Source organism: Diadema antillarum, unplaced genomic scaffold, assembly GCF_040938485.1.
Source record: "Diadema antillarum isolate AM-2024a unplaced genomic scaffold, OU_Dant_1.0 seq00000691_RagTag, whole genome shotgun sequence".
Taxonomy (NCBI): domain Eukaryota; kingdom Metazoa; phylum Echinodermata; class Echinoidea; order Diadematoida; family Diadematidae; genus Diadema; species Diadema antillarum.
This window is the reverse complement of record NW_027271596.1, coordinates 121,355-149,346: the sequence shown is the minus strand read 5'-3', so window position 1 is coordinate 149,346 and position 27,992 is coordinate 121,355. Positions and strand designations below refer to the sequence as shown.

Sequence of the window (27,992 nt, the reverse complement as noted above, 5' to 3'; positions counted from 1 at the left end):
GGCTTACTGTAAGGCATGAGTTCCGTAGTCCAACATATAGAAAACCGACGCAGGGATTCCCACCAAGAGTTGTTGCTGCCTGTTGGCCCGGAATTTAGCGCTAAAAACAGCAGCGAAAGTAGTGGAAAGCTTGTTGACTTAGACCTTAATGAAGGATATGTTCCAAACGTGACAGTTCATGTTGAAAATAAGGCGGAGTCTCCACAGCTACAAGGTCTTCCGGACGTTATATTTGCGCCTAACGTTGCCACTCTGGATAACTCCGTGCCCAGCTCGCCGACCCGTACCGGTACCCGGGAGAGCGAGCCGCTCCTACAGCCGGTGCGGAGTAGAAGTCGTAATTCTTCATCTCTAGACGATTTTAATACATTTTCCGACGACCCAGAATTCACTGGAATTATTCATGACGCAGAGCATGCAATTCTCCAAGGGATTTATCCAGAAAGAATCTCACAGGGTTCCAGCGGAAGTTATTTTGTAAAAGATGTTTCAGGGGTAAGTTTTATTATCCCCTGTCCTGATTAGTCAAAATGCATGTGTGCTCAGAGACAGAGTATAGAGACCCGTGTGTGATTTTTCTGCAGCCTGACGATTGTCTTGATGTAGTTATGGCACATAGTTCTAAACCTAATGATAAAATCAAATATGTGTTTGATGAAGTGGAAAGTTGCACAGTGAGGTTTGATGGCAAAGTAAATTTACCAAATCTTTCCATGTTTGGCACAGAATCATGTGGTACTTTTGAAATTAACTGTGCCCATGAACTTGGACATGTCTCAATGCAGTCAGAGAGTGCTGTGTTGGGTACAAGTCACATGTCGAGTAATAATACTGATAGCCATGTCATGGCCAAAGAAACCCAGAATAAACCTGATGATTATGAGTACATTGTTATTGATATGAAAACTAATTTTAAACCGGCAAAATATGTCCAGAGATGGAATTTTGGTGATAACATCAATGCAGAAAACCATTCCTATTCCCATGACATAAAAGACAAAATGATTGCATCAGTTTATCACCTTGCTAAAATGTTAATTCAGCATCCGGTTTGCAGGGCAATGAGCTACCTCAACTATTTCTGGGGATTTATGACTTGATTACAAGTTGAGTAATGCCTGTTAGACCTTGTTTTCATGCAGAAATTGCAATCTGATTCATCATAGTGCCTTCACTCTGAGATGACAGCAAGATGTGGTAATGGAAAGCATGTGTCTGTTCTGCGGAGTAGAAACTTTTAACAGCAGCAGCACAGTTAAAGTAATCACTGATCATAGGTGTTCTTTCTCTAGAGTTATCATCTTGATGCAAGGAAAACAGTTTTAGAGAAAGAAAAGCAGAAGTATAGTTTTTGATCCTTGACAATACTTTACAGAAGCTACAATTGTACTTACCTATGGATACCTATGGAAGATTCTGAATGCAGGCTGAGCCTCTGAATTCAGATCCAGGTTTAGTCCTTGAGATGAGCTGGGTCATGGCCAGGTGGTCTGGCGTCGAACTTTAAAATAAATTTTATGGGTTTGTCCCAGAATTTATCCAAACCAACTTCAAAACTGAAGACACTGGGTGCATCTATTAAATTTCTTGGTAAACTATTCCATGGTTTCCTGATACGCATGTAAAATGAGTTTCTTCTTGCAGTGGTATGTGATTGAAAATATATAACTTTTTACTACATCCTCTTGTGCATTTTTTTATTAAACCCAAATCAGGCACTACTTGCTGATCATATTTATGAAATAATTTAAAAGCTTTAATCATGTCACCTCTTGCCCTGCGGTACGATATGCTAGAGTTGAAAGTCCGAGGTGCCTCAATCTCTGTTCATAAGATAAAGATCTTATTTTACGTACTAATTTTGTGGCCCTCCGTTGGACATTTTCTAAAGCTAATATATGTTTTTTCAAATAAGGACTCCATACCGCATGGGCGTATTCTAAATGAGGTCTTACCAAAGCTTTATATAACAATAAAAACTTGCATTTTTGTACTTGCATTAATGTACTTGCATTTTTAAAGACAATACAGGTGCTGTATATGGTTTCCTTCAGAATTAAAATTCATGATAAATATGTATTGTTTATCATTCACTGGTAAAGTGATTTAACAGTTTAATAGTTTACTGTATGTGAGCCTTTGAACAAAATTATCAAATGTCCTTTCAAATGCCTGGATTTTACATGTAATACCTGAGCAAGGCATATGATGTCAATGTCTTTATGAGAAAGCATGATTTTAACCTCATCACATTTTTCATTGTTGCTGTGATATTGCAGAAGGTGATAGGAGTTTTCAAGCCAAAGAGCGAGGAGCCGTACGGGCAGCTCAACCCCAAATGGACCAAATGGTTGCAGAAGACATGTTTCCCGTGCTGCTTTGGGCGGGGCTGTCTCCTTCCCAACCAGGGTTACCTCTCAGAGGCAGGTGCCTACCTGGTCGACCGCAAGTTGGGTCTGAACGTCGTCCCAAAGACCAGGGTACCGAGCTTTTACTTTGTCTTTGATCCCTTTTTTCTGTCTCTGTGATCTTTGTCTAGATGCAGAGATAAGTCAAACTAAGCCATGTTCACTGTATATTTACATGATGTATTGTTAAACCTGACTGAATGCTAACATTATTGTAATACCTACAGTGTAACTTGAATGTTTGTCACCAGACCAGTACTAATCTTACTTGGGCAATTAATGAATTATGGTGAGTTAAAAAAAAAAAAGAAGTAGAAGAAAAAAGAAATGTATCTTAGATTTAAAGTATTCTTTATAATATTTTACACCAAGTCAATTTTCTGACTTACTATGTATATTGTCACATCATGCAGTCTGTACTATATTTAGAACAATACATTGACATGTTTCACATGTTGACAAGGTCTCAAGAACTGTAGAAGCCGATTTGCCAACATCAGTGACATGCATTGCTGTATTTGGAAATGTGATCATATACTGTTTATAATGTGTATGCATCACTTAAAGTTTTGATGACCACTAATTGTGGGGTCTCAGATCTCAGTCAAGACCATACACTGTACAGCAATTTCCTTATTCTTTGTAGAAAGATGCTCTGAAGGTAGTGTTCTGGTGGTATTATCCTTTGAGAACAATGTTTTGTAGAGAAATGCTTTAAGATATTGATTGACATTACAGAGAGCATCTAACTCCCCCCCCCCAGTCTTTGACAGCATAATTCAAAATATTATCTGCAGAGATACAACAGCCCTCACTCAATTATAAAGTCTTGCATATCTAGAGGATTGCTTTTATTACCAACTGTTGTTAACTTTAAATAAGTGTCATATCTGTCAAGGATTGTACACTCTTTAGAATCACATGATCTGCAAACTTGCGACATCCACAGTAATACAGTTTGCAGATCATCAATACTTACTATAATCTATTGCTATTTTCTATTCATTATCTTGGTACTCAGTTACTTGCATGTACAATTGCTGTATAATAACTTCAGATGTTCCCTCATGTACTTGGGACGTGCTGCACACCTTTTGTACTGTCAGCATTGTTTACTATCCTAATATGATTTTATCAATTTCTGTATGATATGAAATTAATTTATTTCCCCTCTTTGCTCATATCTCTTCTACAATTCCATAGGTTGTAAAATTAGCTAGTGAAACATTCAACTATTCACCGATTGACAGAGCCAAAGCCAAGACCAAAAAGTTCACCCTGGAGAAGTTTGAAGCAATCGGGCGGAGATTCAATAGAATAGGCCTTCCACCCAAGGTAAGGTTTCCTAGTTGCAGTGAACCACCTCTCATTCTATAATGCATGCTTACATTGTGGAGTTGGCATGGCCAAGTGCAACGCTTAATGCTGGCACTGGTCCAATGGTCCCAGACCAGTGAATATCAGTGTCGGCCCAGTAACTTTTCATGAATTGCCAAAGTTATTGGTCCGACATGACCAGTTAAAAAAAAAAGAATAAATAAAAATAAATGAATAACTTTGTTGGGGCCAGTTGGAAACAAGAAAAGGACCAGTAAAGTTGATGTAGGTTCAGACCAGTAAAAAATGTAAAAAAAAATAGTATCAACTGGTCTGACAGGGACAGGTTAGACCAGTAGAGGAAATGGGTTTGTGTGCAGCTCTGCCAACTTCAAAGGACATAAAAATGGAAGAGTGGGTGTCAAATCAAAGAAAAATGTGATCTTACCAATGACTTAAGGGCCTATCTCACTGGAGGAGACTTTGTGGACAAAATTAGACGTCGCATAAACGTCTCCGAGACCAGCTGGAGACTGGAAAAAGTCTGCAAAAAAGTTGAACATGTTTGATTTTTTCGCGACTTCTTGGAGACCAGGCTAGTCTTCAGGAGACTCCACGGAGATGTCTCTTTGCGACCACTATGCAACCAGTGAGACTCAAGCCACCACCAGGTCGTCATTTAGTCTCTGAGCCAGTGAGATAACCACTTTACATCACAATGTTTGAGGAACATTAAAAGATCAACACAAACAGGAGATCATAGGATCTCTTACAGCCAAATGGATTTGACTTTGAACCTTGAAAATTTATCCACGTTCAAAGTCTACATGTGATCTTTCATGCAGCATGTAGTATTCTATGTACATATAAATACAAGTGTAAGTGTTTGGTTGCAGGCAATCAAGGTTTACATTTTGCAAATCATATTCCATCTACTATGGGTGGCTGGATTGGTAGATTGTATGTAACAACTACACTTTGTACATATATGTACACATTCTGTAGGGAACTATACTGTGTAAATAATTGTAATGAAACTGAAGTTTTATATTGACCCTTTTGTATGTCCAATAATATACATGTAATTCAAATTTATGAAGTTCTTCCGTCGTGATGTTTTCATTGCAACTGATTGACAAATTGCCCTACATCGACGTAAATAAGCACTGAATTGATCAGTGTTTTAGTAGTAGCCATGATACAAAATCATGGGCGTACATACTCGAGCAGGATTCGAACCCACGACCTCCTGATCACCGAACAGGCGTCATCTCCACTAGACCACCGAGCTTTCGCCCGACAGCAAGTGTTGGTTCTAATCCTTATAGCATGCAGCGGGTACTGCTTTTGTTATTCAAATTTATGAAGTTCTTCCGTCGTGATGTTTTCATTGCAACTGATTGACAAATTGCCCTACATCGACGTAAATAAGCACTGAATTGATCAGTGTTTTAGTAGTAGCCATGATACAAAATCATGGGCGTACATACTCGAGCAGGATTCGAACCCACGACCTCCTGATCACCGAACAGGCGTCATCTCCACTAGACCACCGAGCTTTCGCCCGACAGCAAGTGTTGGTTCTAATCCTTATAGCATGCAGCGGGTACTGCTTTTGTTATTCAAATTTATGAAGTTCTTCCGTCGTGATGTTTTCATTGCAACTGATTGACAAATTGCCCTACATCGACGTAAATAAGCACTGAATTGATCAGTGTTTTAGTAGTAGCCATGATACAAAATCATGGGCGTACATACTCGAGCAGGATTCGAACCCACGACCTCCTGATCACCGGTGATCAGGAGGTCGTGGGTTCGAATCCTGCTCGAGTATGTACGCCCATGATTTTGTATCATGGCTACTACTAAAACACTGATCAATTCAGTGCTTATTTACGTCGATGTAGGGCAATTTGTCAATCAGTTGCAATATACATGTAACGATATGACATGCAAATGTAGCAGTGAAGTTATGGAAGACATTGTTATTACCATGGGCCTTTACTAATAAGAATGACTAGGTATGAATAATTACAGTGGTCATGAATTACCATAGGGCATTTCCATGATCATGAATTACTTTAATGGTTAAAAAGCAGTCCAAGAATTTGACAATATTGTGGCCGATCCACTCAATCATGTAGTTGTGTGGATTATACAACTGTATGCCGTAGACGCGACATCAGTGAAGACTTGACCAATGAGGCTACAATGGAGCAGCTGACCATTGGTCACATCCTTGAGGAGTGGTCATTCAAGACCAGACCCCTTCCAGCTGTCAGTATTTGAACATTTGTCAACCTTCGCGAAAGATAAAAATAGCAGTGAAAATCCATTGCTATGTGTATTTCGGCATTGACTCAGCATCATCTTGCAGCCACCTTAGTACGTCATCTCCACAACATTGGACCACACTATACAAAGACATCAGGGCATATTGTGAATATGCAGCTCAGGCATCATTTTTCTGGATAGAATATGCAGCTCAGGCATCATTTTTCTGGATCTCGTTGCAAACAGTCCTAGACGGGAAGCCAACATGGAACTGAAACCTTTAACTGATGGAGAGACAACAGTTTGGATGATTCTACAGAGGTGTAAAACCTTAGAGTCGAGTGGTCTCGACACAAAAACTCCTTGTTTTGAAAACCTGCTCATGCACTTGACAAGAATGTTGTAGTGCTGACAAAATGTGACCAGAACAAACATTAAACAACCGTGGACCAACCAGTACAGTTTTGAAAGCCGAGAGCCAATTGTGGAGAGCGAACAATCGGACTTAGCGGTCATCAGAAAGTCATCTAATCATTGAAGTCTAGAATTGCGGAAGTTTGTGCTCACAGTGTTGGATGCATCCGCCAAGTGGCTTCTTTCTATTCGTTAATGGACATCTGCATTTCGAGGAGGCTGCCATTCACATGCATGTAGAAGATGACAGTTCTGAATGAGATTTCAGTGAATATCAGATTACAAACTACATGTATTGTATTAATTTGGAGCCCGTAGTGTATGATGTTTTTGATTATCGTAAGGTATTTTACATGTAATTCAACATTTCTGTTTTGCGTCAATGTGCTTAGAAATCCCCTAAAAATGCTAAATTTGATTCATATTATTAGTTTACTGTAATTATTTCGAAGCTGAAATTCTCAAAATATTCCAACTGTTTCAACCTTTGTACAGTTGAACCTCTCGTATCCGGACAAGTCGGGACCGGGGCTCATCCGGATAAGGGATTTGGCCGGATACGGGAGACTCAATGCTTTATACATGTACATACATACACATGTACTGATGTAGCCCATTGTAGTACCACATGTAGTAATGTGTATACTGCAACCTTTTCATTGTTACATTTGGGGATGTTTGGGGATGTTAAAATGTCTGAGGGTAAGCAATTTGGAAGGAAATTTGATGTAATGTATGTTAATCATGTTGGAAGTAATATGTAATTCATGTGTGTTTGTGTAGGAGTTCTCAAGGAGTTGGGCAAAATCACGGCGAGATTGCGTCCGTATAATAGAGAGATCCGGATAAAGGGAGGCCGGATAATAGAGGTTCAACTGTATTAGCTTTTGTATTCATTAACCCATTGAGGATAAGCTGATTTTGCTATAACACAAATTTCTCATAGACTCTTGCACAAATGTACCAATGCTTGGGACTACAATGTACAGCCTTCAGCAGGTTAAGGGACAATGAAGAACTCTAAATGGTACCAACTCAGTGTATGTCATCCATAGTGTGGAAAGCAACACATAAAACTTTGTGTTTTATTGACAAAATTTGGTCATGACTGCAGTTAATCATTTAAGGCATCTGTTGTAATGTTGGAACATGCAATATGTAACATTCTTCCAACAAAGTGAATTAGGGGAACATCTGATATTTTTTCCCTATTGTACCTGAAAGACTGGAATTATTATGAAGTATCAATGTGAACAATACTCAGCAATAAGAAATTTTGTACATTTGCTATGACATTGAAACCATATACCAGTACTTGTATTCATCGAAGAGAAATTTAAATCATATGTATATTTGTATAGAAAAGAATTTATGAATTTATTTCCTTGTTGCACATGGAATTACAGAATGTTTGATGTAAATTGTACACTATACTTCTGTCTATATGGCTATCTTCTTTTGTTTGTTTGTTACTGTAAATGTTTAGTTTTTGAAAAAAATTATCAATGCTAGACCAGTTTTTATCTGTTGACATACAATATATTGTCCAGGTTGTATGTTTGGATGAGGGATTGGTCCTCCAGGAGCTGTGTGCTGATGTGTGTGTGTGTGTGTGTGTGTGTGTGTTTTATGATGGCATTCTTGTGCATGTGTATAATGTGTCTTGAGTGTATAATTGTGTGTAATTATTAAACTTTCTGCTGGGGTTTATGTGTGTGTGTGTGTACATGTAATGTGTGTGTGTGTACACATAATGTGTGTGTGTGTGTCTGTATGTGTGTCTGAAAATCTGTTCACCCAATATTACCTGTGAATTCAAATATAGTCATGTTACTGTGGCAAATACATATAAACCTACATTGTATAATGATATTCAAAATGAAATATCTCATCATATCATACTGTACACACATACCGTCGTACATTGTGTACCGGGTACTCAATGGAGTACATACACATCAGTTAACTCTGTTCTTACCACAAATGCAAACTCCTTGCACACATTGTTAGTGGAAATTTTGGATCGTGATACTGAAAGTGTTAAATCACATACTGCTGACACCAAACTACTCACTTGAAAACAGTAGGAGAATCTCAGCATGAAAAAGACCTACAGTAACAACCATGACAGTGGAACCGTGTTACACCAAGTGTCTCACTACATTTGTATCTATCAGGGTGCAAAAACAAATAAATACAAAGAGGTGGGACCTATAAAATTACCATGGCAATTGTCATATAGAGAAGTGTTTTTTTGTTTGTTTGTTTGTTTGTTTGTTTGTTTTTAAAGCTGACTTCTTCATACAACATGTAAATCAGTTCGTCTATGTCATAAAAACACAAGAGACAACCAAATGTGTTTCATGCTTCAAGAGAATGTACAACTGTACTTACAAATTCATGGATCGACAAGGCTGCCATGTCTTCCTGATTTCATAGGAGACTCCTTGAAAAATTAACCGCCTCTTTATGTCCTTAGGGGGGAGGGATCTTTATGTGTACCTTAGTGGGGACATTATCATCAAATACTTTGATGCATATAACAAGTGTCTTCCTGATTGCCTTTTGGAACCTGTCTTAATTTGATGAGTAAATGAAATCTTTGAAGGTTTCTGTTGCGGTAGAACGTTGAGTGGTAGAAGGCTTAATGGTGCACCATGTATTATTTCTTGGGTACATGGCCCTGAAAATGATGACAAATTTGATGAGTAAAATTGATGAGTAAATGTTGGCAGCCCTGCATTGATTTACATGTAACTGTAACCCAAACCTTTGATAGAATACACAAACCTATACAAAATATAATCTGATTTGCATGCATTGATTCTGAGCAATTCACTACATTTTAAATTACAGTATTGTACACATGGCAAGAGCAAGTACATCTGTAGCATAAAAATCAATAAGAGTCACATGGCAGTGTAAAGAATATTATATCACATGAGACACACTGTCATCATTCAAAGCTGGCAGTCAACAAACACAGGAAAATTACAAGTCAAATAAAAGTGTGAAATTAAAAGCTATATGAGGAAGATTTACATATTTACTCCATAGTGTATCTGCCACTAATATACGCAAAAGGGTACTGTTAGTGTACATTTCACTTTATTGATATCATGGAACAAACAGATTCTCTTTTTAAAAGTTGAGACTTTGACCAAGTTTAATGATTATTGATTATTCCAGACTCTAGGGTGCCTACAGTGCTTGGCTCTATGAGATAGGCCTACTGTCTGCCACTACCACACAGACTGTCTCTTTATGGGATTATCCTTTATGTTAATACAAAAGGAATTGGGAATTAGTATTTTAACAATTATATAATGCAAGAGTTGCATACTTAAGGATCCTAATCCAAGGTCAACATTTAAATGGACTTATTGCACTTAAAGGTGTAGCATAGTTTCCCTATGTCTGCTGAAACTGCCAATTTTTGCTCTAAAATGGACGTATAGATGCATACAAAATGTGTCAAATAATACTTTGATAACACAATTCCAGTTGGGTGATAACAGAAATGTGAAATATTTGCCCAAAATTTACACCAAGAGTATTGCAGTCTGAGAACATATCCAATCATGGTTGCTGTATAATGTTCTATAATCGATTGGCGATGATCGACAAATCAGGTCTTAGCAATATCCATTGATCTTCTGTTTGAGAGTGAATTGCATTAATTGATGAAATTGATTGATAAAATATGATTGCTAGGGCACAACCGATTTTGTCACGTCGTGTTCTGCTGCTCACTAGTGAACGGGAGGGCTCTTCAAGAATAAAAGCCATAGGCATATGATAAAAATTATTTTCCTCTTGATCTCAAATAATCCCAAACAACTCATTATCCTGGCAAATCGCATTTGATCAGTCAGATGTGTTTCTTCACTTGGTAGACTGTTTTGATGTATTGCAAGCAATTTCCATATGGTATGGTGGGAGATGAAATTTGAGCCCGTATGAAAACTTTTTTGCCATGAAAGTGTTTTGTATTTTACAGGGAATACACCATGGGATATAAACTGGAAGGGAACTGGCACAGCAGGCTTTGTACGGTGTTACAATGCATCACTTTCCTGTTTTTCTGTTAATTCATAACTTAAGATATTTTTGACATATTAAGATATCAACCTGCAAATGCTCACTTTCACTTGAAGTCTGGCCAACATTGGAATATTCACAGTCAATCATAAATTGCAGGGATTGCCAAGTCATTCCTATTACTCAGTTTATACTCCAATAAAAGGTAATTGTGGTAACCACACTGTATTACAGATTCTTCAATGTTAGAAGAGGAGCTGTCTATGAGTATTTAGGGATTTGGCTCAGTGACATTGTCCAAACTGTAGAGTGTTTTTCAACTCATTAGTGGGTTTACATGTAAAATCGCCTTTTAAAACCAAATCCATAACAAGATTAATCAAAATGGGTTATGATTGGTCTTAAGCTCTGACTAAAATGCTTTTATCGCATTTCAACATTATAGCCTTTTTACTTGGCATTATATCAAAAGTTTGAAGTCAGGGTCATTCTATGGAATTTTAAGGAGACAATACATATTTCAATTTGCATCAAGTCATTGAAACTTTATGACCAAATAAAGAAAATAATTATCTTTTCATTCAGGATTTTCCATTTAGCAGTTGGTGTGAAGAGAATTTCTTCAGGGGCTGAGCTAAAAGTAGGTCATTCAACATGTCTAAGTTTAAAACCTCTAATGATGTGATGAAACTGTAATTGTTTTGTATATATTTCGACGACAATTCAAAAATTCAGTTACGAGACCTACAACTGTGTACAGTGTACTCCTGTTATAACAAACACGGTTATAATGATGTATTCTACGTGTATATTAATGTATGCATGCAAACAAAACGAATTTCCAGAAATGCACAATACAATCAAATTCAATTGAATTGAATTGAAACTCTTGTTACAATGAATTAATTAGGTCTCAAAATTATCATCTAAGAAAACTTTGCTGTTTTGTTATAACAAAATTTCAATATAACAAAAGAAAACTGCCAGTCCCGAGGACTTCATTGTAAAAGGAGTCCACTGCATTTTACATGTGTACGTGTGCTTCACCCTAAGCTGCTGTACGAAAAGAAGTTCTGTGGATTATAGTTTGTTTACAAGTGTTTTTTGTCCAATGTGTCAAGCTATAGGGTAAAAAGCTGTGTGAGGCTGCTGTGTGGACACAGTTGCCTCATTAGTGTTATTGCCTGCACAGGCCATGCTGATGAATAAAGTGTGTGCATACTGCACAATCAGACTTTATTCATCGCACAGGCTGAGTCACACAGTCTATGCCCCCCCCCCCCCCCCCCCACACACACACACCTCCCCCACCCCCCTGGGGAAGGGAGAAGGACCTTGATAACAATTGTAGCTGACGTGACCGTGGGTAGGGATATCTGTCGTGGCTAATGCATGCATGTATTGTGCAGTATTAAAGTTTAATGACAAGAACAAATAGCGGTAGCAATACTACATGGCTAGGAATATTTACTGGGTCATATTTTAGATACACTAAGTGGCTGTTGGTATAGCGCTGCAACTTTTTAAGTATAATGTACTGACTAGATACCGCTGTTAATATTTCATATAAGGGAGTCAATTCATTGATGTAAGGGTTACCTTTTTTCTGCCACACAGAAGTTACTGTAGCCATGTGGTTTGTTGACATGGCATGGCTTCACCTGATTGTTTTCTGGGGGCTGAGGAAATCTATTTGGTCTTCATCATGAGACAGCGAAAAGGGAGCGAAGTTCAAGAAGATTTTGATTTAGATGGAATCATAGGGTCTAATAAAAATACTCCTGGAATGTCTATTAACATGTCTGATGTATTATCACACCAATCATGCCCCCTATATTGCTTGTGCTTTCATTTGTCAAAACCATGCAAGCCTGTACATTCTGAGAAAAAAAAAATCTCTCTTTACCTGGCACCAATAAATGTTGTAAGTTCACCTCTCACTTATTACTAATGGCTATATTATAAGAAATGTCATTGAGAGTTGAATGTAATTGCCAGGGGAGGTATCAGTGGTCAGACTATTCAAACATCATTTGAATTAAATGAGGAATAATCCGAAAAGGCTCCAAGTTTAGGTGCATGTGTGAATGTTCAGATGTCTTTATATATGTGTCATGGATTGTGAAAATGTCTGCCAGCTTTTCACACAGAGAACTTTTGAAAATTGTGATCATACTTCAAAGAAGGGAAATGTATTTTGTCTGCACCAAGAAGACTCTTTGTAAGTTTGTTCTTTTTTTCTTTTAATATTCAAACTCTTTATACATGTCATTACCCATGTGACACTATCAATATAACCCATCAAAATGAAATCAATTAACTTTGTCTATGTCAAAATGGTGTATCAGGTAGCTAAAATGTATATAAATCCTATGCCAAGACATTATGGCTCTGGAATGATGTGTGCTGGTATCAGTTGTCACCTACCGATACATAATGCAGTGCACCTGTAGTCTTTTGTCAGACAAAGTATAGTTCTTGGCCAGCGAAGAAGCTACCATGTAGTGTAGTACTATACCATTTGACTTGATTATCTCAAGGAGAGAATACTGTAAAAGTGGATATTTTCGTGCGACTAATTTTTCGCGCTTGGCCGGGCAAAAGGAGTTTTGCGTGTTTTTAATTCAGCGGAATCAAGATATCACGCACAGGAACATATGACAAGCAAAAATATTCGCGTGCTTTTATTTTCAAGCTAGTTTCTGGTTGCGCGAAATATACGAAAATTTCCACTTTTACAGTAACTTCCTTTTTCTTCAATGAGTTTTGATATGTGTTTACTAGCCTTGGTTTACCTGACAGTTATAGTGTCACATTTCTACCATGTTGGAGCCAGTATGCTTAAAGGCCTCCTGACATACAACCCTGGTTTTTGGTCCATGATGAATTCTGCCTGTATGAATAGGACTTCACATCACAAATTCACTAATCATTACTTCCGATTCTCTCTCGATTCGGCCGACTTTCAGGTTGGATCATTCCAGCTCTTTGTCAGTGGCTACAAAGATGCAGACTTCTGGTTACGGAGGTTTGACACAGAGGACTTACCTGAATCAACATCAAAACAGTTTCAGGAACAGTTTGAGAGGCTGGTTATCTTAGACTACATCATCAGAAACACAGGTATATTGGAGTGTCTATGTTATACACATTGTTGTTATTGTTATTATCATTTTTATTTATCATTATTATTTTTTTTCTTCTGTTTTCTGTTTTCTTTTTTATTATTATAATTATTATTATTATTGACTATCAATTCTTTCTAATTATGCTAGTCTTCCTGGGCAGCAAAAAGTCAACTTGGTGACTGATCCATTAGGCCTTGTCACCACAAGAGTATATCAGCCAATTTTGGTTTTTTTAACCACTTGGATTTTTCTATAGTCGTTATGAGAAATGAAGTGGGTTCTTTATGCATCACTATGATCGGGTATGACTCTTCTATCTACATACTGGACCAATGGCTTTAATTCTCCTCTGGAAGACATGACAGCAAGGATGAAATGCCTTATAACCTGTTAAGACTAGTCCTGAGTATACTCGGACAGGTGTCTATAGGAAAGGCATGTTATAGCAAAATCAGCTAATCCCCAATGGGTTGATACCAAAAGGCACTACTGCTGTGCTGGGACTTGAACCTCATGCATGCATGGAATCCTATAGTCTTATCCGTATGGTTTGAACCTTTCAGCCATGATGGCTCCTAGTAAATGGAGATGCTGCTCTATGCCAAGAATATACAGTGTTTATACTCTTCTCTTATGTGTGAAAAAAAAAACAACAACAACCCAAATCTTGCAAATCAGTTCCATATTTCTATCAGTCTTAACTCAGTATTAGCATAAAACAAGTTTTTTTTTTTTTTTTTAATTGCATGTGTATCAAAGCAATCCTCACTGATTATGAGATAATCAGGTGTCATTGTTTGTTTTTTACTCGGATCATTTTCTTCTAGTCATTTGGAATACCTTATGTGGATTCATTAATGCATACCATGCAGTAATTTTCCAGAGAATATATATGTAAAATAGTCTTGAATAACAGCCAATCATTTAGTCCTCTTTCTACCCTCACATTATCACTTGTCAGATAGCGTGGGATTATTACTTTCATCACGCCATATTGATGGCAATATTATACGTTAATGGTTCCAAGTTTGCATGTTATGACCTGAGACGGGATGATACATTACTCCTCCCTAGGTGCATTCGCATTGACAGTGAACTACTGTGTACGCCAAATATTTCGCAAGATTTTTTATTTTCGTGAATTTCTTAAGTCAGATGCTATTCACGAATTTAAAGAAACACAAAATTATTGACTCTGATCCTGACATGAACGTGACAGACATATGCATACATTTCTCCTTTCAGTTTGGTACTCCACAATCGCGAATTTAACCACTCATGAAATCGTCAGGAAGTCATGATTTGCAAAAAATTAGACTCGCTGAATATATGCTGTATACAGTGTTTCATGTGGTATTTCATAATGTGAATGCAAATACACTGCAGAATATAGTGTGGAATAGCTGTGGTATTCAAGGTGGTAATTCAAACTTCAAACAAGAAATACGCAAGCGAGATTTGAGTGTGAATTGTGTCATTGTACCTAGAGTCGAAACTACTGGCTATTCTGCTCACAATCTCATATAAAAGTTGAGGCCAGCTTAGCAAGGGGTATTTTTTTTCTTTCTTTTTCTCAAAACCGAAACTACTGTTTGTAGAAACCAGATATGCTCAGCCACATGCTGTACTTCTTTTGTTATATTTTCCTTTTTTTTCCCCTGCTCCACCAGCATGTTTGTGAGTGGTACAAAATACCCAAATCCATTTTATGGGATTTTGCACTCAACTGAAGCTTCCACTGATGCAGCTGAATTATAATGCCTTGTGGTATGACATTTTATTGCTTTACAGACCTCTAGTTTTACATAAAAGCATTCCTCGTGACATGAGTATCATATACGTGTCAAGCAATTCAAAGCACCTGGTTCAGTGGACCACATCGTTTGCTGATGATATCTTATATGGCACACTTTGTTGGAATAATGTTAACATAGCAAAAACAACAACACAACAACAACAAAACTCACAATACAGTGTATTGATGTTCAGAGGCATTATATGAAAGTTTAATTGCCATGATCATATTCTGGCATGGAATCAAGACATTTTTCTAGGCCATTTTTTTTTTTTTTTTTTTTTTTTGTATTTGATATCTTATAATTTTGTAATCTCAAGGAAGTGTAGCTGGTTTATGATATACATACATAATACCCAGTCTGTCAATCAATATTGACATTCTATTGAGACTGTTGCCCAGGGACAGAATTATATGAATAAAACATGGCCTGTAAGTCTTACTCTGAAGTCATTTTGAATAGAATCTTCATGAGATTTTACATACAGTGTACTGTACATGTATGTACGCACTAGCAAGTGTGTGGTATATTTTGTAAAATTGTATGCACTTGCACAATTTGTGACAAACTTCATACCTAGTTGCACAGTATTTTCCAAGCATGCAGAGTTTAGTTCACACAGTGCAAGGAGCATGCAGTGTTTGTACTCACTGGCATAGTACATGTACCTTGATATGTGACCCGCTACAACAAAAGGATCCTAAAGTCGCTGACTGGCGAGACAATCATGACCCAGAAAAATGCTATTTTCAGGCCTTTCCTTTGATCATTTAGGTTCGAAATTTCGGCAGATGATAGAAAATACATTAGACCACAAAATTATGTTAAAAACAGAAATCCAAACGTTTTGACAGATTTTGGTGATCTGACTTCAAACTCGATTTTCTCGGCTCACCCGTCAGCGACTTTAGGATCCTTTTGTTGTAGCGGGTCACATAGTCTTTCCCTTTAGAGTAGTAACTGTATGCCATAGCAGCTTGGTACTATTAGTTACCCCCTGCTTGCTCTGACATAATACAGGAAATATATGGTGTGGTGCCATAAGGCCAATGGCCAAACGGAATATGGCACCAGACTGTAAATATAACAGTATTACATGACAACAAGCAAGGGCAACAATTTTATCAGTTAGTGTGAAGACCAGGCACTCTAGATCTAGATCTAGAACCTAGATAAATTTTATATTAGTCAATTTTTGCCAAATTCTCCATGTGCAAATTGCCAGATTTGAGCCTTGTTTGGAGTCTGCACAAGATTGATCAGCACATTTATTGTACATGTACGTTTGTGCACAATATGAATGTGAATTGCAAGACACAAAATACAACGGGGCCCCCCGAGGGCAATGCCCACAGTCACCTAATCCAGTATATATTGCATGGTTGATTGACCAGATTACATAATTCACCATCACTAAAAGGTCATATCCATCCAAAGTAGTGACTGTATGGCATACGTAGTAGCAAGGTATACACTTACAATGTAGTCATGCCCCTTAAACCTAGTGACTACAGTATCTTTCATGTCCTGTCCCAGTTACATGTCCTTAGATTCTTTTTGCCAGCAGATGGCATTTTATGTCAGCATGGATATTAGTCATATTTCGGGCTTGAGCAACTGAACATTATTATCGCAGCTGGAAGTGAACAAATTCTTTGAATATCCCTTTGAGAAAGTGGTAGCTGTCAACAGCAAATTGTTATAATGGTTTGAAATGAAACATACTGATGGAAGCATGTGTATACATATCAGCTGTGGAAAGATGTATCACATTTCACTGCTCATGATGTCATGCTTTATGTCTTGAGACTAAACAATCATGCCATTATAAGTTGACTTGATGGCCATTTCAGGAAGTGAAAGGAGATTTTAGATACAGAGTCACTTTCAGTTGATAACTTAAAGGACGACTTACAGCAAGTTTGCAGAGTTCAAAAAAGGGCTATGAGTATGTAGATTACTGTAAAACATGATATATTCGCGGCATGAATTTTTCGCGAATTGGAACCGACAGCCTCTTTCGTGGCATGAAATTTTTGGAAGTGCCACTGGCGTTCAATGCATATAGTGTAAACAAGGACTTTCGCGTGCATTTTAATTTCGCGAATCTTGGCGCTCGCGAAATTCGCGAAATTAAAGTGCACGCGAAAATTCCTCGTTTTACAGTATATCATGTAGAGTTATGCTGGCATTGGGTAGAATGTATGAAAATGTGGGAGGGCAATTTCTGCAAGACTAAACTTTATAGCATTGTTTGACAGATTATGGCAAAGTTTTTAAATAAGGGAACTAGGCAGCAGTTTAGGTGGGGAAATGTCGAAAGGAGATCTTCTACCTTGGAATTACATATGTACAATGTACATGAAAGATGCGCCAACAGCACAGTGAGAAATATTGGATTTTGTTTGGTTTTTATTTTTGATAGGGAGGCTGTTTCTTCAAGAATTGCCTTTGCATTGTGTGACCCACATTGCAAGGAATAAAAGTGATGCTGCTGTAAAGAAGTCTAGTTTATAGCAGAATTTTAGATGAGAATTATAAAGTGCAATTTGGGTTTATGACACCTTCCTGACATATGGACTACACATTTGGACAGAGAAAGCGCCACATAGCCTGCTATTTCAGTGATAATTGAAGTATGTTGAATACTTCATCCAATTGATGTATTTCCATTATAATTATGATATTAAGAATGTGATGATGCATAATGTTTAATGATAATCCTCATCATCATCATCATCATCATCATCATCTTACTGTGAAAAAATGGTTTATTTGTTCATTGTGATGTCATCAGTGTAAGTATTACCCCTCTTCAGTAATCTAGGATTGCGCTCTCTCTGAAAGAGAAAGTTTAACTTAATTTTTCTAAAACAGACAGGGGCAATGACAACTGGCTGATCAAATACGACAAGTCCACATTGGAGGAGGATGCCCAGAGTGGTGGGGAGCTGGGTGACTGGGGCATGGTACGACCACCAAACATCAACGTTGCTGCCATCGACAACGGCCTGGCTTTCCCTTTCAAACACCCTGATGAGTGGAGGACGTGTGAGTAACATTATTATTATTATTTTTTTTTTTTAATGAAATATTGTCATATGATCATTTTCCAGAAAACAAATACGCATCACTATATTGCATATCATCGCTGGGGCAACAAGACCGAATATCTACAAAATGTCAAATGTTCAGGAGAGCAAACATTATGGCAGCCAAAGCAATGTATCAAATGGGAAAGCCTTTCCTTTGAAGAGACATGCAATGGTGGCTTCATTTTTGGGGTAAGACAGCTAGAATTTGGACAGGACATCACTTAAATGATTATCTGGCCATTAATACAAAAAAGGTCTTTTTCACCAAAATTTGAGATACAGGGTCTTGTCACCCCAGCGACGATATATGTATGAAGAAATTGATCAGTCTGCATGAATTGATTACCTGAATTACAGGTCATATCCTAGATGCATATCATGGTACGTAATAGCAAAAAGAAAAAAAATGAGTTTAGGTGACACATCACGACATTTTCTGTATTAGCCTGTTCACTAAAGAGGTTGTGAAATTCCTGAAGACTTTTGCAGGACTGACCAGGTTACCATATATGCAAAGGGTTAATATGCAATACACGTACTTCAGAAACAGATTCATAATGACCTAAGTTAGAGTTATGATTATTTGCCCTTCTGGTCACATCAGTGAAGAAGGACATGACGTTATGTGATATGACAGACAGTCATCTACAAATGTGGAGTGAAGATGATACCAACATGATATTGAGAAGTGAAATATTCTGAGAGCTTTAACGTCACACCTTCTAACCCCAAAATACTCATGTGATGCAGGAAGAATGAAAGTTCTCAAAGAGCCTCTAAGGATAGTTGGCTTCTTTTTCGATGTTTACCCTTTGTGTGGTTTGAGTGTTGATTGGCACAGAAAACCCCATAGCATTGTACACACTGTCCAAAGTCCCTGGCACAGCGAGGATTAAAGGGCCTCTGCTGGCACCAATCTGCTTTGCCCCAGCGGGATCAACTACTGGAATAATGCCTTTTTGGTTGAAGTTTTAGCCGCTCAGATCTTGTTATAAAGCTAGTTCTGCACGGTTTACAAGTCATTAGAACTTATTCTATATTGTTCAACTCCACTTTCACTGGCTTTAATAACTGAAAGGATAGCCATTTATCCTTACATTCATTTGAGTGTTTGAGATTTTTTTTTTTTAAGTTTATGCACATCCTGAGAACAGAAGATTTCCTTCAGCAACCAGGATTTATTTCTTACTGCATTTTACGTAGCAACAGTGAATGTGTGGAAATTAGATAAAGGAATGGAAAACCCTTCAAAGCAGGCTTTGAAACTCTGTTATTGCCATGGCCTGTAGGTTTTTGCTCAAGGAATGTCTTACCAGTTGATGTCACAAAACAGCCAACCATGATACATTGCCATTGCCAGATCATATGGATTTTAGTGCAATCATGCCAGCAACAAATTTAACTTGTTTTGGGATAACATGAGGTGGAAGTTAGCTTTTATTTTAGATACTGCAAGTTTGGTTTTTGGTCAGCTATGAAATAGTTTATCATTTGCTTAACCATTATTGCGAAGCTTAAATGGCAACTCATATGGATGGGTTGATCAGCTATTTACTCAGTTTGATGAAAAATGTAGCACAAATAGACCAAATTTCCTCTGTGTAGAATTCACAGAATTTCAGGTACTGTGACTTTTGTCAGGGTTCAGTGAATTATGTCAATGAGTTTTGTAAGTCAGAACTTGTAAGTGAAAGAAGTTATTTTCATCCATGGAAGTTTGTGATGGCATGGTCCCAATAACAACAGGAAGTCTGATTGGGAATGTGCTATTGAGTTGCCATAGGAAATCATTCAACCAGTATATTTTTACAATGATAAACTTGTGGTTGATGTAGCAAAGTCACAAGCTATAGAAAGATAAGATTCCCGTGTCAGAGAAATGTCCTGATATAGGGAACCTTTACACTGCACTTTGTCTGTTTGCTTTTTATTTTCCATCTGTACAAGATATTAAAGGAGAAGTCCGGACGATTTTGAAAAAAATTAACCAAAATCTACATAAATAAAGGACCATAATGACTAAGTTTCATTGAAAAAGACCCTCCCAACTCGCCACAATCGATTTTTTAGCATCACTAATTTTGAATCGTAACCGTTCGATTTCTGTACGCCGGCGAGAAAGATCACGTGACAGCGTGACGTTTCATCCTCACATTGCTTTTTGCTTGGAGCGTCAGCTGGCTCGGGGGAGCCCTGCTTGAGCAACGGTGATACGGGCCAAGCAAGCGGTAGTAGCGTACCGCTCAACAGTCTCTGACCACACAGCGGATGCACGCGGCATGATCTATTGCTTCATTAAAAAAATGCCGATGTGTCAAGTGTTAGGGTGTTGTCAATACTTCAACTTTACTAGTAAGTCTTCAAATTGAAGAAATATTTCGATTTTAAATTGATATCTATCCACGATACTACCTTTACATGATCCTGAATGCTACAACACGCAGCCCGATTACGCTGTGTGTATTGGGCTGCTGGTCGTAGTTACCGGCGCGGCGCGGCGGCGGTACCAAGCTGGCGCTGGCGTTTCTTCCGCGGTTCAAGTTACATGTATACTGTCGTATTTTATCACCGTCAGACACACTTTTCAACAGTCTCGGACAACAAAAGAGGCAATAATTCTGACATTGACAGACTGATTTCAGATTGTTCACACTCAGAAGTCGAAAAAACGATCGCGGATTGTGATAGCACTTGGCAGCAGCAGACGTAAATGTATGCCTGCACAGCCCGACAACAGCTAATGCATTGTAAGTGATGGGGTGGACACTAATAAGTACGGCAGTATTATAATACATACATATTTCAATTTAAACGAAAATGTTATAGCATTGCAACTATTTTACATTAATCTTTGAAGATTTTATATAGATATATAACGAAGATTATTTGAATGAAGGAATACAGCGTTTGGCAACAGCACTCCTAAATCGGTGTACGGTCTCCTGCAGTAGCGCCGACAAGGCACACCTATGCAGGCATGCAGATACCACCCGCAGTCAGCAGTGCAATGGGAGATCGATGCGTAGCTGGGCTTCGCTCGCGGTGCTCTCAGCTGAGGAAACTGCGCCCGATACGTCACGCGCAATGCATCCTGGGACAGATAGTACGAAGGGCAGCTCGCGACAGATTCGAACATGAAGAATTACCTTATTTAAAAAAAAAAATCATAGTAAATGTATCTTATGGTCTTTTCTCGTCGGGAAAAGGGTAATAGGTTCATGAAATATTGTTCTTTACACACGAAACGGCTGATAATCGTCCGGACTTCCCCTTTAATGGCTGGATGATCCATATTTAATAGCTGCATTATCAGAGTGCTGCTGGTCTTCCAAGGGGACAAGTTGTATGAATTGAGTGTACTTTGGCCAAACCGCTAAACTGGGTTTAATTAGCACCCTGCTCTTTGTAATGAATGAACGAAGCGGGATATTTTGCATGTGTTGGATTGTGACTCTCTAACACACGGGACCTCCATGTTACGTCCTATCAGAGGAACAAAGTGTTTTGCCTCTACCAGAGTGAATAACATGATAACACACAACATTCACATTGCTCTGTAAGACTCAATGGGCTTTGAACCCAAGCCCAAACCTCAGCCATTTGATTGAAAGGCAGATATGTTACCAACTGACCAACCTCATGGTCCCATGGGTATGGTTTGTTCACCATGTATCCCCCTTTCCCCTTCGACTTCTGCTGTCTTATGTTTATAGGTGAAACAAACAGGGCACACGTGATACCAGAAATCACTGTAATCTTACCAACAGGATTTTTTTTTTCTTAAGAAGAAGAAAACAATCATTTCATTCCAAATTCTCTCACAACTGCCTACTACACTTTTGCAATGAAAATGTGTATATAGGCATCATGTTTGATGATATAATATTTCAAAGGAGTTCTTGAGATAGACCTGTGCAACACAAGAGGGTCAATTCCAGAGCATGAGCATGTGCTTACAATGAAATTTACACAAAGTTTGCAGTACCGATGTACTGTGTTCCTTCCTGATGACAAACATGGTTGTGGCACTATTATCTCTCCTAGCTGAGATAGAATACTCATAAAAGAGAAGGTTTTTATGCCGCAAACTGTCCTCTTTCTTCTGCCCTGTCCCTTCCTATAGCACGTAGGGTGTATTATGTATTGTGATATTAATGCGCTTTGTGAAGATTATTCATTAATTATAAATACTGCTACATCATGGTCTTTAATAGAGGCCAGCATTTGAGAGAAATAGGACCAGGGCATTTTGAGGAAGTAGAGTAAACATAAGCTGTTTGGAACTGAAGTGAAAGTTAAATACGTAGCTTTCCCATCCTTACCACATACACCACCAAAACAGATCATTTATACAATAGAAGCCATGTTTATCACGAGGCATTAGGTTTTACAACAAAAGATCTAGTCCCTGGAAACATCGTGTGATATTTATTGACACTATTGCGGTAGATGACTATAGTTTCTATATGATTCCTGCTGTGATTTGTGGTTTTTGTATACCAAATTATGTTTTATGCTGTATAATAGATTCTTAATTAATACTCATGTATGAAGCTGGTTGGCCATGCTGGAGTGAATTCTGTATGTGAAACTACCTTGTGCTAGTGGAGTGGGCCGTTCATTTTTAAGTTTTAATCTGGTGTAACAATGTGAAGGAATGTTATTGGATTGCATCACAGGCAAGGATTATCTGTGATTGATGTCATGTCATAGCCATCTGTAGTCAACTCCAGTACAAACGACCCTTGCACAGCGGTGTAGATACTGTCATCAGGAAGCTGTAGACAATTTCTTTGCTACAATTTTTTTTTAAATATTTGAACATGCACAGGCACACTCACACACACACACACACACACACACACACACACACACACACACACACACACAAAATGTGGGGTGCTGTTGCAGGCGTGAAATATGAGGGACATTGTGTCAGAAGGAAGATGATGATAAGATATTGAAAATTATTGAAATGACATGTAAATTTGGATTGTGATGGAAATTATGATGTTGATAGCAACTTTGATGATATCAATGTTGTTAACAGTGATTATGACCATAGAATAATTCTTCTCTTGTGACCTCTTCTACTACTACCACCACCAATGATAATATAATAATGATAACAATGATAATGATGATGATAAAGAATTGAAATTCAAAGTAATTACAATATTGATGATAACAATACTAGTATCAACAGCAGTTGACTCAGGTCCATATTGATTCCTCCCTGTGAGAACCATTCCATCCGTGCTTAATGAAAATTATTTTTGATATTGTCTTTTCTGTGGACAGATCCCTACCATTGGGCGTGGTTACCTCAGGCCAAGCAGCAATTTTCCGAGGACACCATCGACCAAGTACTACCCAAGATTAGCAACATGAACTTCATCGAAGAGCTTTGCCAGGAGCTGTACAACCTCTTTAGTGTGAGTACAGTGTCTTTTGGGGGACATGAAGATCATCAGTACTTGAATTGCAATAAGTAGTGATGGTAGTGGTAGTGGTGATGGTAATGGTGATGGTGGTGGTGATGGTAATGATGGCAATTGTGATGGTGATGATGGTGGTGATGGTGGTGGTGATGGTGAGGGTGGTGATGGTAATGATGGTGATGGTGATGATGATGATAGTAATGATGATGATGATGGTGGTGGTGATGATGATGGTGATGGTGATGATGATGGTGATGGTGATGATTATGGAGGTGGTGGTGTTGGTGGTAGTGATTTTGGTGATTGTGATTGTGATGGTGGTGGTGATGGTGGTGGTGGTGGTGGTTATGGTGATAGTAGTGGTGATAATGGTGATGGTGGTGGTGATGATGGTGGTGATGGTGATGGTGGTGGTGATGATGATAGTGATGGTGATGATGATGGTGATGGTGATGATTATGGAGGTGGTGATTTTGGTGATTGTGATTGTGATGGTGGTGGTGATGGTGGTGGTGGTGGTTATGGTGATAGTAGTGGTGATAATGGTGATGGTGGTGGTGATAATGGTGATGGTGGTGGTGATGATGGTGATGATGATGGTGGTGATGGTGATGGTGATGGTGGTGATGGTGATGGTGATGGTGATGGTGGTGGTGGTGGTGATGATGGTGATGGTGGTGGTGATAGTGATAGTGATAGTGATGATAGTGATGGTAGTTGTGATGATGGTGATGGTGATGGTGGTGGTGGTGGTGATGATGGTGATGGTGGTGGTGATAGTGATAGTGATAGTGATGATAGTGATGGTAGTTGTGATGATGGTGATGGTGATGGTGGTAGTGATGGTGGTGGTGATTATTGTGGCAGTGGTGGAAGTTGGTGGCAGTACCTAAAGTGGAAATAAGATATGCTGTTAATCTTAAAGCAAACACCTTCATTCTTGGTGAATTGCAGTAGAGTGAGAATTCAGTAGTCCAAAGGTGCAAGTATCAAAGCTCTTAACTTGCTCTATGAGAATCCAAACAGATTGTATTTTGTGTGCTGATAGTGCTTCTTTTAGATCCCGTTTACAGTGCGGGGCTGGGCCGAGCCGCGGCCGAGTCGCGGCCGAGCCCAGCCTCAGTTGTGAGGCCGAGCCCCGCAATTTTGTCCGTTTACACTACCGGGCTCGGCCGCGCTTTTGATTCAAACCTTTCAATATTTTGTCGTAGTGGGGCTCTGCTTGTAAACAAACGCAATTTGGTATTGCCTGGTTTTCAGACCCTTTGCCAACTGAATTCCGTGGCGACAAAGTCGCCGTTCGGGCAAAGGCCTTTGCCAAGGAAAAAATCCTTACAGGACAAAACCACCTTAAACTTTACTAGTTTTCGACGTTGAGGGGGTTCAAATCTTGAATAGCGAAATAGTACAGGCAGAGGGTTTGGAAGCCAGATTAAAATTGGCTGCGCATTTGGCCCAGTTTGCATTTACACTGAGAAAAGGCCGGGCTTGGCCACGGCTCGGCCGCGGCCGAGACCACCTCCAGAGCGTGGCCAAATGCGAGGCCAATTTTGGCCTCGCATTTGGCGTTTTGCGCGTTTACACTGAAATGAACGTGGGCTCGGCCGCGGCCGCGGCCTCGCCTCGCACTGTAAACGGGGTCTAATTTCCTGTTAAATGTGACATAGTGAAAATAATCTGTTAAAGAGTAATATAGCTTGAGACTTACCAATGTGATATGAAGTACTTGCAATAAAAAATATGGTGCTCAGTACAATTGTATCATCATAATTTCTTTGTTGTTGTTTTTTTTTTCCTCAGGAGGACAAAGGATTTGACAAGCAGATGTATGAGAAACAGATGGCAGTAATGCGAGGACAGGTATGAATAACATCTTCCAAATGAATTATGATCTTGTGACAGTAAAAGCCTCCTTCAGACCACAAATTACTTGGTGCAGTGGAATACCGAGAGATGTATAATTCAAAGGCATGGCAATTTGCAGTCGCAGTAGAAATGTATCGTGCTGATTAAACCATTCTTTTTTCTCTCATGCATTTATCTGAACTGTGCAGGAGATTTTATGATCAGGAAAGATTTTTAAAATATCACATCTGGAAAGCTTTCAGGGAAAGAAGAAAAGAGTTTTCCATTAAATATGAGAGAAGCAAGATTCTTGTTTTTTGTGGCAATTTCTCTCCTTATAAATTTTATTTCCTGGAAGTTGGGAAAATGCAAATATGAATCTCATGAAACATAAATCTTATCTTTTTTGTGTAAATGATACCTCATAATATGAATTCATTTTAATTCTAATAAAAAACTAACAAGTTCCTGATTAAGTACTCTGCGAATAATATGTATCAATCTTCTGTAATAAAAAAAAAAAAAATTGTGCCTTCCTGTGTACCTTTTAATTATGTAGCTTCCTCCTTTTTAAATTAAATGTGAGAAAAGAAATCATTATTGTGTTTGTGCCCCATCCACTCCATTCTACAACCTTCCCTCCAACCACGCCCATTAACCTCCAACCACGCCCATTGAACCCAGGTGCTGAACCTAAGTCAGGCCATGAGGGACAACAAGTCACCCGTCCAGCTGGTCCAGATGCCCCTTATCACTGTGGAGAAAAACAAGACGGACCCCAGCGGCGGTCCGGGCCGGATCCGGCACCACAGCGACTCCTTCACCCAGAGCTTCCACCAAAAGATGCCCTTCTTCAGCTGCTGCTGATGCTTGTTGCCAAGGTAGTTGCCAAGGTGGTTGCCATGGTGACAGCAGGAGAGAAAACCATGGTCCCCTCCACCTGTATCCTGATCTTCAAATATGACTGTTCCACTGTCTGTATCTCTTCATACTACAAAATAGTAAATGTCTGGGTGCAGTACAGCAGATGGTGTACTGGAAGATCCCCGCTGAAGGTGGAGAGAGGAATATTTGTTGGATTACAGGGAAAGGTGTGGCCAAAGTATGGTGTCTAGTCAGACCTGCCAGGGGCTAATGGTGATGGGGGAGGGGCGTGGTAGTGGTTTTGGAAGACAGTGCGCTAGGAGTCCATCTCACATATGGCTATAGATGCCAAAGGTGGTGTGAGAATCCAGACACTGCCCCGTGGGAGAAGGAGGATGAGCCCTGCTGATATCTTGCAATGCATGCTACATTTAGAAATAAACAGTAAATCTCTTGTTTCCCCCTTTAAATCCTGCTGGATATATGATTTGAGCATGAAGCACAAAGGAGCAGTGCTATTCTTGCAACCATGCCTTACAAAATGTTAAGTGTGAACCTGCCTTAAAGAAGTAATGACTCCCAATTAAACTGATTGACCTGAGGTGTTGGTTGTTAATCGTGTCTTATAATAACTTACAGTAGGTGGTTAAGGAACTTGTTTAGTAAATCTGCAGTTGTGGTGATTGTGGTTACTTTTTCTTTTCGAGCTATGTTGATTTCTATGTGAACTCTAAATTTCCCATTTTCATTCAACATTTATTTACTTTTTCATTCAACCAGATTCCTTTAAATAGTAAAAAGGTTTTAGGGAAATATTTTTTTCCACTTTTCTCTTTCTTTAGCCTGTTCTGAAATTGTGTGTCTTCTGAAGGAGCTGTAATCATGCAAGTTTTTAGTTCTTTCAAGTTTGTAAGATGTAGCAGAGAAGTGAATAAGGCAGACAATAGAAAAAGAAAGAAAGGTATTCGATGTGACAAAGATGTGATGTCCCATTTTCCTGGACAAGCCATTAATTTTACATAATGTGGAAATAATTTGCATGAAAATTCTAGAAGAATAGGGTCATGTTCTTGTGTCAAGCCACAAATATATTAGTTGTATGAGGATGTATGTTTAAAACTGTGGTCAAAATATGTTTAAATCTGTGGTCAAAACCATGACTGTTTGCCCAATTTAGGGAGCTATGAGCATCTTTGTCCAAAGCAATATTCCTTTTGTTTAGTGTGCATGGGTTCCCACTGTGGCAACTATTGTATCCTTTTATATGTTGGATCCATTGCAGTGAGTCTTGATTACAGTAGTAAACAAAATATGCATGACTTGCAATGACTTTATAGTCCTAGTATTTGACGTGCCAGAGAGAAATGCA

At 38.7% G+C, this 27,992-nt stretch overlaps 1 protein-coding gene across 1 annotated transcript; it reads left to right on the top strand.

Moving 5' to 3' along the window:
- Window positions 1–15: 15 nt before the first annotated feature.
- On the top strand, window positions 16–27,741 carry LOC139737384 (phosphatidylinositol 4-kinase type 2-alpha-like). Its single transcript, XM_071648061.1, has 8 exons — window positions 16–495; window positions 2,280–2,480; window positions 3,612–3,743; window positions 13,424–13,577; window positions 18,256–18,429; window positions 23,775–23,908; window positions 25,715–25,774; window positions 26,444–27,741. Exons 1-8 carry the CDS (start codon window positions 16–18, stop codon window positions 26,624–26,626), a joined length of 1,518 nt encoding a protein of 505 aa, XP_071504162.1. The 3' UTR covers window positions 26,627–27,741.
- The last annotated feature ends 251 nt before the right edge of the window (window positions 27,742–27,992 follow it).